This window comes from Pleurodeles waltl, chromosome 7, assembly GCF_031143425.1.
Source record: "Pleurodeles waltl isolate 20211129_DDA chromosome 7, aPleWal1.hap1.20221129, whole genome shotgun sequence".
Classification (NCBI taxonomy): Eukaryota; Metazoa; Chordata; class Amphibia; order Caudata; family Salamandridae; genus Pleurodeles; species Pleurodeles waltl.
Window position 1 is genome coordinate 391,390,608 of NC_090446.1, and position 15,918 is coordinate 391,406,525.

At 48.2% G+C, this 15,918-nt stretch overlaps 1 protein-coding gene across 1 annotated transcript in view; it reads right to left on the reverse strand.

Moving 5' to 3' along the window:
- Positions 1 to 15,918, reverse strand: part of LOC138304104 (arf-GAP with SH3 domain, ANK repeat and PH domain-containing protein 1-like) — a 1,221,419-nt gene that overhangs the window by 154,954 nt on the left and 1,050,547 nt on the right. The window contains exon 26 of the mRNA XM_069243851.1: positions 10,511 to 10,566. Coding sequence (XP_069099952.1) covers positions 10,511 to 10,566 — 56 coding nt within the window. The remainder of the gene's footprint in view (positions 1 to 10,510; positions 10,567 to 15,918) is intronic.

Sequence of the window (15,918 nt, forward strand, 5' to 3'; positions counted from 1 at the left end):
AGAACATAATTTCCATTCATGTGTGACACTGTGGGCTCAACCTTTCTCAACACGAACAACCTGCTGCCCTCAGCAGGTACCCATCCTACTAATGGTTCCATCCTATCTTCAACTTCGTGCAGCCTATTTTGGTGCAGTACTTACACGGATCGCAGATGTGACCGTCTCCGTGGGTTCAAGAACTGGTCTCTGTACATTCTTTGAAGGCAGAGAAGATTATTCTTGGGTTGTCTTAAATTAAAAAAAATAGGGTACACTCCTTTGGAATGAAAATGCGTCTGAATCCTGCCCTTCTTCACTGGTGGAGGAAACATTCTGTGACACTTGAAGGCATGAAATAAAACAGGTAAGCAGATTTCATTGTCACAGATATATAGCATCCTTAGGGTGTAGCTGTCAATAATGGGGGTGATTCTGCAGAGGATGAAGGGGTCTGAGACATCAAAAGGGCAACAAGAGGGAAGTTTGTGTTACCTATGATGTCACTTGGAACCCTGAGATATAAAACTGTACTACTGACACCTACACTTGTATAATTCTATGAACTGTAAAGAACCACAAATCCTCATTCTTTGCTCAGATCAGCCACGCAGGAGGTACATGAGTCACAAGGCAGTCTTTAACAGGACCTCATCTCTCAAGACCCTTAAAAGCATCTAGTGTCTGATCTGTCTCCCTCACCACTCTTGGGAATACCCACTTGACAATGTTAAAACACTGCCTTAGCATAACTTTAACTGAAAAGGCATGGCTCTTGCGTTATCTAGGACATTTTGAGATTGCTTTGACATCTTGGTTCTCCAGATTGGAAATTGTTGATAGCTTGTTCAGGCTAGAAAGTGTACGTTCTTTTAACAACAGAACGCCAGCTACTTCCTATCTCATGATTTCATTTTCTGGCACCTGTGAGCTCCCTCTCCTTTCTACAGCTATGTGATTCCTAGTGAAAGCTTGTTTGTAAAATGCTACATATTTATGTCTCACCTTTGCTTAGCAGTACTCATTTTGAGGGTTGAGCGCAAAGCGCTCCGTCCCTTTTGCTATCTCTCTACAGGCTTGTAACCACACCCATGTCCAGCTTCTCAGTTTGGTTGATTCGTTGGCTTGCCTTTTACAATCCGCTTGATTTCATTAGTGAAAGGCATGCATAGGTCATGCCTTTTCCACAGTGTTTAGCCTGCCTCGAGCACACTGGACATCTACTGAAAACACACGAGGCTCTATGTTTTCTGCATGGTTTTTGGACTACTTTTTCCTCTTTATTTCGCAGACAGCACAATCTCACTGGGCAGTAGTCAAGCGCTTTGCATGACGTCAACTTAGTTACATGGATATTTGCACTTTTGCCGGTTACATGGATAATTGCACTATTGTCGATACATTTTACTGCGAGCGTACTTGAGTTTCCTTTTTGTTTGCTTTGTGCTAAACAGTTTTACTTTTCAGTTCATGTGGCAAGACAAGTCTAGTTAGGAGTCTACAAAGCTAATAGCTTTAACTCGAGTAAACGCGAGACCCGTTGCTTTGGAAAGGCTTGTTAACAACTGTTGATGGAACTCCTTGCCAGTCAATTCTGTGATTCACAGAGATATATTTTAACTTTGATAAACATTTTCAAACTTTACTAGGGATAAGTACAGAGTTTCTTTGTTTTCTTTGACACTTCCTCCCCTACTCAAGTGCCCCACAAATAGCTAGCATACCGACATCCGTCGTCTCAAATGTGCTTCTTAAGTATAACAATATCCTAGGCTTCTGGTCAGTTGCCCCACCGTCTTCTGTGCGTGCCTGCTCACTATCTACCACAAACTGCACCAATTTGTACTGCATATGCATGTGTGAGTATATGTGTTGCTTGCGTGTATGTCATCTGTGTGCACATACCTACCTGAATGATTAGCAGTCTATGTGCCTGCACCATAGGAAAGCCAGACAGGTTCCTTGGTAATGTGTGTGTTTTTTTTTTTTTTTAGCTTTTTAACAGTTTTGTCCAAGTACAGAAACATTGCCCTTTTTCACCTTTACGTTTGTGACCAATAAGGAAAAGTGAAATTCATTTTTGATTTTTCCGCCCTCACTCTGTCTTGTCTTCATGGTCAATGTGTCTTTCAGGGAGAGTCCCAATAGTGATCGGAAGCACATCTTTCCCACCGACATTAATCAGTGATTGGATTATACATTTGAAACTTAATTGTAATACTTAAATCTGCGCTTTTGCTGAATCAGCAGCAGCTAGAGGGTGAAAGAAGGAAGAAAGGGAATCTTATGTTGAACAAGAGCACCTCACAAGGCAACAGCAAGACAGGCAGTTGCAAGGTAATGTGACTGTATTTAGACAACAGAAAGATGATATCATTGGATCACGACTGCTCCATTATCATGTCTTCAAATTAGGGCCAGCAGAAAATGTGATGTTCCTACATTAAGGCAGTTTCCGTTATGATGTCACCATGCTAAGGACAGTTGAAAGCGTGATGTCTCTGAATCAAGGCAGATCCCACTTATGAGGTAACCGCCCTGGGGACAGTTGAAAGATGCCCCCCCCCCCTTGAAACAGGCCTTTGTAGACACCCTTAAAATCCTTGATGAAGCTCTCGACTTGTTGCTAGCAATACATCTGAGGTTTACCAGTTTTGGCAACTACAGAAAAACAAAGAGGTTGTGAGTCCGAAATTACCTCAGAGGTATGTTTTGCTACTGTAAAGCAATGAAAGGCATTTTTGTTTTATTTAATTCCTGCCAAGGCAAAGGACTAGCTTGTAAATGTCTCTCCATGTGTGCCAAGTTGCACAGATCGACCCAGCTGTGAAATGGGGGGCAAAGGGGTCTGTGCTTCCAGGGTTGTCACTATCATCTTGTACTCATTTTCTGGTCCGTGCTGCAGGATAGCCCTATATGCCAAGTAGCTTTGGGCTGCTCTTGTCTCCTCATCAGGAGATGGGCGGGTTGGTGTGTGGTGTTCCCATGACCTGCCAATATAATAATTGACCAGACCTCTAAGGTGCCGTGATACCAAGCCCTGCAACACCCAAGTTGATGGAAGGAATGCTTAAAATAAATTAAGTTACTTTCAAGGACATCAGCTGCATCCAAACTATAATTACCCACTCTAGAAAGGGCCCTGCCATATTCAAATCAGTCCTAGTCTGGTCTAATAGGTATCCTCCAGCTAGAACAACTAGACCAGATCCTCTCCAGGGCACCCAAGTAATTCAGACCAGTTTCAGTCTACAAAGGACTCATCCGTGAGGTATATTGAGTTGTGAGCCACAATGAGCAACTGACCAAAGTCTGGGCGCACCAATCACACGTTATTTTTCTACTACAACAAATAACAAGTTGAAGAAAGGAATGCTTGAAGTAACCTTAGCCACTGGCAATCAAATTCAAGTCCATTTCTTTTTCGCGCAGAATGACACTCTAGACAGACCTGCCATAAGCAAATCAGTTATGATCCTGCTCCAATAGGAACAGTTCAGTCTGAACAGCCATACCATGTCCTCTCCAGACGTAGCTGAAGTTGTGTGACACAGTGGTACCTGGACCCACATCTGGGCATACCGGTGGTACTTAGGGTATTTACTGCCCATCCCATCCTCATGGCTTGACATTGGCCCTGAACATAGTGGTGTAGTTGCTGCTTGGCTTCCAGCCCTCCTCTGTTCGGTTGTGCGGGGCTGTTTTATTTGTTTAACTGCTAGGATGGAAACACTGTGTTCTGAACAACAGTTATAAAAATCAATAACACGGCATAGTGAAGTTGGCAGACAGTAGTGCTGCTGCAGATGTATATCCTACCCCCTAAATTGGAAGGGCTGACAAGTATGGGATTTTGGGTAGGACTGAGGCATGAACAAGTCTTTTATTCCACCAATGTGGGATGGTTCCAGGGAGAAGAGCATACTCTTTTTCTGCATCAATGCTGCTTTTGTGGCATCTTTTACACATAGGATTGTCTTGCTACTTAAGTACTTATATCCTTATAATTGTTTTTTTTTCCAATCAATGGTGTGATGAGTCCATGTGTCTTCCCATTTGGACTCACATAATAGCCAGCTGGCTGTGCCCAGATCCCTGCAGGTAATGCTAAGAAGGCCTTTGTGTGGAAGTGGGGTCTACAGTTACGCAGGCTCCTGTTATATAGCCCAGATCATTTTCAAATGATCAAAACAGGACAGTTATCACTAAAATGAGTATCCTTCTAAGTCAATATAAATCCTCTATATTTTGCAAGTACCACTTGGCAGAAGGTTACAGGGATCACCTTGCCCCATGTCATTATGTACACAGTTTACAGTCCTGGGATTTTGTGTATGGACCCAATGTATTCTGAGTATTGTAGTTGTTAGTCTTAGTCTGCTTCCACTGAGCTACTTAGACTGCCACACCCAATGGCAATGCGTCCATTACTTACGATAATGGCATTACTCCTAGTCCTACTCCCTAGCCTTCCTTTTAACCAATGAGGCTTCCTGCCTCCCCCTAGACCCTCCCTTCCCCTTTTAAACCCCCCACCACCCCCACCACCTCCTGTACAAAAACAAGCCCAAGCAGCAACTCAGGCGGTCCGTACCGGGGGGCGGGAGGGAACGGAAAGGAAGGCGAGGGAGTAGGACTAGGAGTAAAGCCATTATCGTAAGTAATGGACGCATTACCTCCCGTCCCTCCCTCGCCTTCCTTTTAACCAATGAGACATAGCAAGAGAAAACAGGAGACGGACACTGAGTTGCAAGAAGTTTATTACAATCCATAAAGACCATCAAGACCCTACCCCTATTACCTCATAGAGGATAAGACCCGGTAACCCAACACCGACTCCAAACTACCCAAGCGCGTCAGCCTATAATGCCTAACAAATGTCGAAGGAGAGGCCCAAGTGGCGGCCATGCAAATTTCCACCACTGAAGCCCCCTGAAGCTCAGCCACCGTAGCTGCCATACCCCCGGTAGAACGCCCATGAATCCCCTGGGGAGGAACCACCTCTTTCATCGAATACGCCAACAGAATCAAGGATCTCACCCACTGACTTAATGAAGCCGTTGAAGGCTTCTCACCCTTCCGGGCTGGACCGAAATTCACAAAAAGCGAATCACCTTTACGGAAAGGAGCTACCACACGCTGATACTCCAACAATGCCCTGCGCACATCCAAAGAATGTAACCGAACCTCCTCATCCGAGGAAGGATTCGGACAAAATGAAGGAAGGATGACCTCCTGGCGAGCATGAAAAGAAGAATTAACTTTTGGAATAAAAGAAGGAACCAGAACAAGCACCACACGATCCAGAAAAACTTTACAAAAAGGAAAAGAACAGGCCAAGGCCCCCAATTCCCCTAAACGGCAGGCCGAAGTAATGGCCACCAAAAAGAACGTCTTCAAAGAAAGATGACGCAAGTCACAGTCCCCCAGAGGTTCAAAAGGGGCAGCAGTCAATGCATCCAAAACTAATGAAAGATCCCAGGAAGGAAAAGAACGTACAGGGCAAAGAAACAAATTAAGAAGCCCCTGAAAAAATCTAGGCATCAAATGACCCTCATCCGACAGATTACGCCAAGGACCCCTAAATGCCTGAATAGCCACCCACTGAGAAGCCACGACAACCCCAATTGTGCACCATCCTGTAAAAATTGCATCACATCAAAAATGGAAGTGAATGTAGGATCCAATTTATGCCAGAAGCACCAAGAAGAAAAAACTTTCCACTGTCTACCATACGAAATCAAAGTGGAACGCCGCCTTGAAGCCAGTAAAGTAGAACTCAAAGCATCTGGTACCCCCATACCCGTCAAACCCCGGCGTTCAACTTCCAGGCCGTCAAGTGTAACCTCCTCAACGACCCCTTTGAGAGGCAAGGAAACTCCAGGGGAGACGGACAAAGAGGAAGAGGCCACATCCGACCGGATGCCATCAACTGCAGCAATGGAAACCAATTCGCCCTCGGCCAATGGGGCGCAATCAAGATAACCCTGGCACCCAGATGGCGCACTCTCAACAGAAAGGACCGGATCAGCAGAAATGGCGGGAAAGCGTACAAAAGGCCCCGAGGCCAAGGACACGACATCCCGTCCACCTCCCAAGCCTGAGGACAACGAAACCGGGAGCAGAAGCGACTGAGTTTTGCATTCTCCAGGGACGCAAACACATCCAACACCGGAGACGAACAAGATGAAGAAACAGCAACCTCCGGAGGGAGAAAAGTTGCGAGGAAGGAATCACCCTGCTTAGCAGATCCGCCCGAACATTGACCACCCCCCGAATGTAGGTAGCACGGAGAGAAGGAACCCATTCCTGAGCCCACACAAAAATCTTCCTTGCCAGACTGAACAGAGCCCTCGACCTGGTCCCCCCCTGCCGGTTTACATAAGCCTTGGCTACTAAGTTGTCTGTCCGAACAAGAACCGCAACTCCTTTCAGGGACACCTGGAAATGAATCAGAGCCAACAACACTGCCTTCAACTTGTGCCAATTCGACGACCGATTGGCCTCCAGCGGGGACCAAAATCCCTGAATCTGTGCCGACCCCATCCAAGCACCCCAACCTGAGAGGCTGGCATCCGTCGTTAACACAACTGGGCTCAGAGGAGACAAAGACACCCCTACCTGAGGATGATTGGACCCCAACCACCATTTCAACTCCCTGCGAATCAACCCTGACCCCGGAATCCGAGTCAGCAGAGAACCAGACCCTGGCGCCCACCTTCTCAGGAACCAGTTCATCAAGCAAAGAAGATGGAATCGCGCCCAAGGAACCAGAAATATTACGGATGCCAAATGACCCTGCAGACGTAACCATAGAAGCGCTTGGGGGGCAGCCTGCAACACCACCTCCCTTACCAGGGACTGGAGTACACCTAACCTCTTTTCCGACACCGTCACCAAACCTAGAAGAGTCCGAAACCGAGCCCCTAGAAAAACCAGATCTTGAGAAGGGACCAAATCTGACTTCCCCCAGTTGATCAAAAACACGTGGTTTTGCAAGACCACCAGTACCCGGGCCACCTGGCTCCGCAACAGGACCTGTGAGGGTGCATGTATTAGGATATCGTCTAGATAGGATGAATAAACACCCCTTCTGAATGTAGCAGAGCCACCAGAGGGGCCAGCGCCTTCGTGAAAATCCGGGGAGAAGACTTGAGGCCGAAAGGCAGCACACAAAACTGATAATGCTCCAGGCCTACTGCAAACCGTAGGAACCGCTGAGAAGCCTTTGCCACTGGCACATGTAGGTATGCATCCTGCAGATCCAGCGACGCCAGAAAATCCCCCTGACTGACCATCGGAAAAATAGTCTGAATTGACAGCATGCGGAAATGCACCGTCTTGATCCAAGCATTCACTCCTTTCAGATTGAGAACAGGCCGAAAACCCCCTGACACCTTCTGAACGAGAAACAAGACAGAATAAGTGCCCGACCCCTTTCTTCTAGAGAAACGTGGGAAAAGGCCCCTTTGAGAAGTAAGTCTCGTACTCCATTCAACAACGCCTCTCTCCGTGCCCCGACCGCAGGCAGAGGAGTGGGACGCACCCCTGAATCTGGAGGCACCACATCGAAATCTATGACGTAACCATTGGCCACAATGTCCAGCACCCAATGATCGCTGACACTCTCCTGCCAAGTTGAAAGAAAGGGCCTCAGCCTTCCCCCAATCTGCCCTATGCCAGGCCCACAGTGATTGTCAGGACCCCTTCTTGAACCCATCCCGGTTCGAAGGAGCAGCTTTCTTAGGGGAAAAACGGGGCTGAAAACGACGTTTCCTGAAAGAAAAAGATTTTGCATCCATCTTGGGAGAAGAACAGGAATGCTTCTTCCACCCTTTGCCAGAAGCAGAGCCACCTTTATAAGGCAAGGCATGCTTCCTCTCCTTAAATGCCTTGGAAAGCATGGAAGGCAACTGATCACCAAACAAGCTACGACCTTCAAAAGGCAGTCTTAGGAGAGCAGACTTCTCCCCAGGATCCGCCTTCCACGACCTTAACCAGAGGGACCTACGGGCCCCAATCAAAGCCTCAGCTGCCAGAGCCGAAGTACAGACCACATCCGACGATACGTCCGCCAGCAACCTGGCCTGCTGCTCCATACCAACCAGAAGTTCGGAGCACTCCGCACCTTCCTGTACAGCAACCGCCAGTTTATCAAAGTCCTGTACCAACGACTGGGCCGCATAAGCAGAATATATACCTGCTCTCAGGGCACGATTCTCCGCCGCAAAAGCCCTCTTGAGACCAGAATCCACCTTACGGTCCGTGGCATCAGTAGGCACACAATCCTCCGGATTGACTGCCGTCTTGCCAATCAGGGTTGCCAAAATGGAATCCAGACGAACAGAGGGAGGTAGCACATCCTCCCCTTCCAGTAAATAAAGTTTTTGAAGGAATCGTGGAACTTGAGCTTTATCCACAACCTTCCATTCCCGAATCACCATATCCTTCACAGGTCCCTGAAAAGGCATGGCAAACCTAGAAGGCGTCTGATACTGCGGGAACAAGTGGGAGTCAGATCCCGTAGGCTGAAACACTGGAAAACCTAAATTGTCCCGTACATGTGACATCACCTCCCACATCTCTTCCCTGGAGACATATTTCCCCTAGAGGAAGTAGATGGAGCATCCCCCTCCTCATCATCTGAAGAGGACCTCTCCGCAGTAGCAGGCGGACGTGCCGCTTTAGACCGACTAGGCCTGGCCATCCCTGCCTGGAGAGCCCTAGAAACAGCCACCTCTATCATGTCCTGCACCTCCTCCCTGGACATGAGTGGCACAGAAGCACCACCCGGAACCTGGCGACCCCCAGGTGTAGAAATGGCAGCAGTACCTCCTCCCCTGAGGAGGAGGAAGAAGAAACAATCCTGCGTCGTTTTGAAGGAACCCTCGGCATGTTAGTCTCAAATAGTACTACCACCACACTGAGCCCAACCTCTAAATATACTGAGTACATGGCCTCCCACAAAAAATCATTCAACCAATCCAAAAATACCAATAACTAAAGATTTTAGTTAAAAATGCGGGCAGAACGCCCGTCCTACCAGTCCTGATGCCCAAAATGCATACCCGCGGCTCCGCGGGCCGAGGAACCGAAAAGGGAAGCCCCAGCCGCAAAGAGCCGACTGACCTCGTCAGCCGACTCTCAGGACGCGTCTGACAAGCAGCCCCTCCTGCTTGCAGAGACGCGACCGGCCAGAGCACACCTTGAGGAGCCCCGTGCCTCGAGGAGTGCAGGAACGACGACCCCCAGGCCCCGCCGTGGAGGAAAAAGTGAAAGGTAAGTCTAGCGTGGGCTAGACAGAAAAAACAGGAGGTGGTGGGGGTGGGGGATTTAAAAGGGGAAGGGAGGGTCTAGGGGGAGGCAGGAAGCCTCATTCGTTAAAAGGAAGGCGAGGCAGGGACGAGAGGTCATGCTTAGTAGGTGTAAAGGTCAGACCTCAAAACAGTGTCCCTGATGACAGAGTTGGGTGGTGACCCTCCAAACAAGAAAGGCATTGGCAAGTAATATACTCTAAAAAAGTGGTCGGCATAGTGAAAGTCTCACTATCAGAATGCAACGTAGATCAGTATTCCTTAAGGCGACCTGATCTGCAGTCTTTTGACCATTTTTTGTTAACACGCTGTGGCCTAGATACAGGCAACACTACTTTGAAAACTACCTTTGTCATATGGATTACCTCATGTATATCCCTGTCTGTTAATCACGGGGACATTCATTTCTCCAAATGTGCATGCACATTCCACTAGGGCCAAGGCAATTTAACATACACGAGACTCTCAATGTCTCATTCCAAAGTGATGGACAGTAGTTCAAGGTCTTAAGAAATCTTCGTTTTATTCGTTGGCTGCCTCAGTTGCCTCTTGTCTATCCTCTCTGGCTGTGAACTCTACTAAAAGGGTAGAAATATGAGAGAGTTAGTTGGAGTAGGATGTTACCTCTATAGATACTCCATTGCTACAAGTCCGTAGATGTGCGCCTATTCACGACTGTCTCCTGCCAACTCACGTAGGAATTGTCAAATTGATCACTCCTTTTAAACCAGGAAATGGCAGGGGAGCCGACTTGTGTGTGTACGTACACACACACACACACACACACACACACACACAATATACTGCACAAGACTCGCCACATACAACTTTAAAGCAGTTTCTGATTCCACCAGCAGAGCGCAGGGTGCACACAGCAGAATACAGACTCCTATAAAAAGAACCAAAATTAAGGAAACGTATTCCATCTGTTTTTATATTTTCAAAACCTTCAGTGGTGAACTTGGCAGTGAGCAGTTTAAATTAACAATACACTAGCTTGGGCGAGAAGCATGTTATTTAGAGTGCCACGAAACCGTGACAATTTGGTAGGAAGCAGTATATAAAAAGTAAAACTAGTATTCATAGATGTTAAATGTCTAATGCTTAAAATTATCAATCAACCTGTGGCTTAACAGGTACGCAGAGGTGAAGGTAAGGGGCGTGTCTGCCTTGCATATCACAACTCACGCATCGTTTTGGACAGAATACATACGTACCCTTTGGTGGAATTTCTGGCACTTCATGTAGGCTGGTTAGCTTTGGAGACCCTATGCTGCAACACAAAAGACAATGACAATTAATAGCAACCTGTCCTGTGTTTCATTTAAGGAACCATACCATCAGATGCATAAAGACATTATAAAAGGACATTAGTCCACTGATAACTATACACCCCCCTAGTACTGATCCGATCAAACCACGAATGCATTGTGCAGGGAGGGCCGATGCAAGTTGACCAGGGGAGAGGGCTGGTGAGGTGGCGTGACAATCAAATGCCCACAACAAATGGACGTAGTGTAGTATAACGGAGGAAACAACACACCCCCAGCTTGAGAAAGGATTAAATAGGGCTCAGACCTCTTTCCAAACGGAATTACATTGAAGAACTGGAAGCAGTGCTTTAAAAGGTCCGGTACTCATCGGTAATAAGTACCTGTACTTCTTAATTTTCGCCAGCTGAAAACCGGAATTTCTACTTGGGCAAGGAGGGTACCGGTACTCCTAGTGGCAGCAGAGCTCAGGTTCTGAAGTATGGCTCCAGCGCACAAGGTGCTGAAAGTTCTAATTGCCATCACAACAGGAATGAGGAGACGTGACCAGAGATTCTGGTAATGGAACTGGATAACCAGATTCACATGTCGGCATCAGCTCATCAGCCGGTGATTATGTATAACTCACTTAACCACCAGTGCTTAAAAAAAACATGTTTTGATGTAAAACGTCTGATTGTCATGTAAAGCGCTCAGATGAACTCGGGCCAAGTTTCCTCTGTATCAAACTGCAAAATAAATAGGCTTCCTGCCGCTGCTGCCCCCGCAGCCCGGCCCCCCTTTTATCGCGCCATTTCCCACTCCCGCCTCCCATCTCTCCTCTCCTCCCTGCTTAATAGCGGTCACGCCTAAGGCTAGCCTGTATACATCCATCCGCGACCCGACTGCGACCAGTGCAAGGACCCCTGGACTTCTCGCCCACCGCCGCTTCTCGTCAGCAGCACTCATCCCACTCAACCCAGGACATGACAACAACTGTAAGCAGGCATCACAAAGTAACACCGAGGGACCCTTCACCTGTCGCCACTGCAAATTCACCAGACTCCGTCACTCAAGCCCACCCCGAAGACCCACAAAGCAGAACAGAACCTCAGTTGTATCCTGATCAACACTCGCTCCATCCACAGGCACGCCATCGAACTCTGGAATCTCATTGACACCACATCCCCGGACATCTCCTACTGTCTACCAACTTCACTATGCCATGCTACTGATTTTTATAACAGTTGGTCAGAACCTCTCTTCAGCTCCAAACATTGCCATCACCATCCCAGACGGCTACAAGATCATCCACAATGAATGCACAAACCAACCCAGGGGAGGCATCGCCATCATCCACAAAGAGTCCCTGCACCACTCCACCAGCACTGAAGACTGCACATCCAACTTGGAACTCATCCACTTCCAGATTGGAACCGAGCCTAACACTAATCTGTGGGGCACCCTCATCAACAGAGAGCCGGGCCCCCGCCCACCTTTCTGCGACACCATCGCTGACTTCGTCACCACCCACGCGCTTGCTTCCAAGGACTACATACTCCTCGGGGACCTAAACTTCCACCTGGAGAACCCCAATGAAATAACTCCACGACACTGCTCGAAAACCTCGCCAACCTTGGACTCAAGCAACTCATCACCTCGCCCAACCACTCCACCGGACACACACTCGACCCCATCTTCACTGCCAGCAACCGCATCTCCTTTAGCCACATCACCGAACTCCAATGGACCGACCACCTCTGTATCCACTTTACCTTCAGCAAATCCCCCGACTGACACTTCGCTCACCTACCATCCCACAGGAGCTGGAACAAGATCCTCAAGGACCAGCTACTCACCAGCCTAAACAACTCATCCCCCAGATGACCCCGACACTAACACAGCTGCCTGGGACCTCATCAACTGGATCTTAGGCTGCACCAACACCTTGGAACCCATCAACAAACCCTCCAACAGGCACACATCAATGAAAGCCAAGTAGTTCACCTCCGCCCTCAAGGAGTCCAAACAAAACTGTAGATGCCTCAAAAGAAAATGGCGCATCAACAAGACCCCCACCAACCATGAAGCCTTCAAAAAAGCCATAAACACACCCCACCAACTCATCATGACCACCAAGAGAAACGCCTTCCAGGAACGCATCAACAACAACGCACACAAAAGCAAAGGACTCTTCGCCATCATCAGCGAACTGACCAACTCCAGAGCAAACTCCATGGACATCCTCTGCTCACAAGAACTCTGCAACAACCTCTCCACCTACTTTCACAGCAAGATAGTAGACATCTATGACAGCTTCCTGACTCAGGACCATCCCACACCCACCACCGTCATATCCACCACCGAAGCTCCTCCAAACCCCCACCACCTACTCTGCTGGGCCAACGTTTCCGACGAAGAAACCCTCAACATCATTAACTCCATCCACTCCAGCTTTCCCTGTGATCCTTGCCCCCACCACATCTTCAACAAAGCAAGCAGCACCATTGCACCCAAATTCTAGCACATCATCAACAACTCCTTTGAAACTGCCACCTTTCCAGAAATCTGGAAACATGCCAAAATCAAGCCCTTACTGAAGAAACCCACCGCAGACCCAGATGACCTGAAGAACCTCCGGCCCATCTCTCTACTCCCATTCCCAGCTAAAGTCATCAAAAAGGCTGTCAACAGACAACTCACCAAACACATCGAACTCAACAACATCCTGGACCCCTCACAGTCAGGCTTCCGGAGCAACCACAGCACAGAGACCGCCTTCCTCGCCGCCACATTTGACATTTGCATCCTCCTAGATAAGGGTGAGACCGCGGCTCTCATCCTCCTCGACCTGTCTGCCGTCTTCGACACCATCTCCCACCGCACTCTACAGACTTGTCTCCATGACGCCGGCATCTGAGACAAGGCACTAGAATAGATCACCTCCTTCCTCTCCGACAGGACCCAAAAAGTCCAACTCCCCCCCTTCTATTCGGAGGCCACCATGATCATCTGCAGCGTGCCGCAAGGCTCCTCTCTGAGCCCCACTCTCTTCAACCTCTACATGGCCCCCCTAGCCACCATCGCCAGACACCACGCACTCAACATCGTCTCATACGCCAACAACACTCAGCTAATCATCTCCCTCACCAACGACCCACACACAGCCAAAGCTAACTTCCCCAATGAATTGAGGGCAGTCGCCGTCTGGATGAAGGAGAGCTGCCTCAAGCTAAATACCGAAAAAACAGAAGTCCTCATCATCGACAACAACTCCTCAGCCAGGGACATCTCCTGGTGGCCCACTGCCCTCGAAAGCGCTCCGGCCCCCACCGACCACGCCCGCAACCTTGGATTCATGGACTCAGCACTCTCAATGAACCATCAAGTCAGTGCAGTCTCCTCCGCCTGTTTCAACACCATGCACATGCTTCAGAAGATCTTTAAATGGATCCCAACCGAATCTAAAAGAACAGTCACTCAGGCCCTCATCAGCAGCTGCCTGGACTACGGCAACGCACTCTACGCTGGAACCACCATCAAGGTACGGAAAAGACTGCAACGCATACAGAACGCCTCCGCCCGTCTCATCAAGAACGCCCCCAAATACAGCCACACCTCCGCCCTACTGAGAGACCTGCACTTGCTACCAATAGACAAGAGAATTACATTCAAACTTCTAACGCATGCATACAAAGCCCTCCACAACTCCGGATCAGAATACCTCAACCAGAGACTCCACTTCTACATGCCCACCGGACAGCTCTGCTCTGCCGACCTCACCCTTGCCGCCATCCCACACGTCCGGAAGGCCACAGCCGGAGGAAGGTCCTTCTCCTACCATGCTGCCAAGACCTGGAACTTCCTTCCCATCCACCTCAGAAGATCTCCCACTCTATCGCAATTCAGATAATACATCATAACTTGGCTCTTCACCTGATCCCCTCTGTTCTTTGACGACCACTCACTTACTGCCCACCCCCCCCACAGCGCCTTGAGACTCTAGCAGGTGACTAGCCGCACTTTACAAGTATACTGACTGATTGATTGATTGAACGATCACCACCTTCTGACTGACACCCACAAAATGTTGATATTGTTAGATGTCTCCCTCAAAGCCACACCCCAGACATACCACTAACTGCTCCTTGGTGCACCCAATCAAACTGGTGAGTACAGGCACTTCTTTTTTCCACATTTAAAGTACTGTCTGGAAGTAACATTGAGATTACCTGCTTGATGCCAATGATTGTATGGCAGACACCTTCATTAGTAAATGTGGATAGTGTCCCAGAGGGCATCCCCCCTCTAACTCATAATTATTCTGCACCACCAAAGCACTCAGGCCACCATGATGATACCACCTTTACTAGTCTCATTTTCCAGTCAATATCGACTGATGAGACCAGCCAAATAAACCAAGGACCTGATGACCACGGATTGTAGGTTCTAACACCATGACCTGAAAGATGATTTACTGCCAAAGGACAGCAGTTTCCTTCTTTCCTTGGGTATGCTGCCCTGAGGCATCCCTAAAGTGTGCTGACAGGCCACACTCTCACTGGCCAAGAGCGACGGCGCATGACATGTTTTGGTCACTTCACATTTTTAACCCAGCCAACCTGGATGCCCTTGGCCCTGGCATCTGTGGAGAACAGCAAAGTGGCTAAGCACCCTTCTCTGTAGGTTCTAGTTGGGGAGCAAGAAAGCCACTAGTTTGCTACCCACCTAACGTATTAGCTCATGCTATTATTTGCCCAAAAGTTCCTACTCAGTATTTAGAAGCCTGCTCTCTAAAGTAATTTCCTCAGTACTGGTCAGCCAGCTTCCCTTGTATTCTGTAAAATCACATCTGATTTTTATCATTTTGTTTCAACTCATTACGTTCAAAGTGCAACACAAATATTAGACTGAAAGTTGTTAACACTCCTGGCATTCATAATAGTATTGTTGTATATTGGCTTCCATTGGAAACCATTACAGTTAACATGGTATATGTTGGGACGGAAAAGTCCTCTGCATGGTAATGGACCTGTATCCCTGCTCTGAGTGCCCAACTGTATTGTTGTCTGGATCCCTAATGCTGATTTTTGTTGTCATAAGCAAACACGAATCATGTGTGTGCACTAAGACATAGGCCTTTCTCACAGATTGTGGTCTTTTTGGATCAAGAGGGGTGCCCAAAGCTCTACCTGCATAATGGTGGAACGTTACTGACTTCACCAGGAACTAAGCAGCACGTAGCAGTGGTAGCCTCATACTATATAGTGACCAGTAGAAGTGAAGAGTCACTTACTTTTAAAAGTTCTGCTGCTGTGTGCTTATCTCAACTTTGGGCTGCATCAGGTAGATATGACGTGCCTCATAGTGCAGCA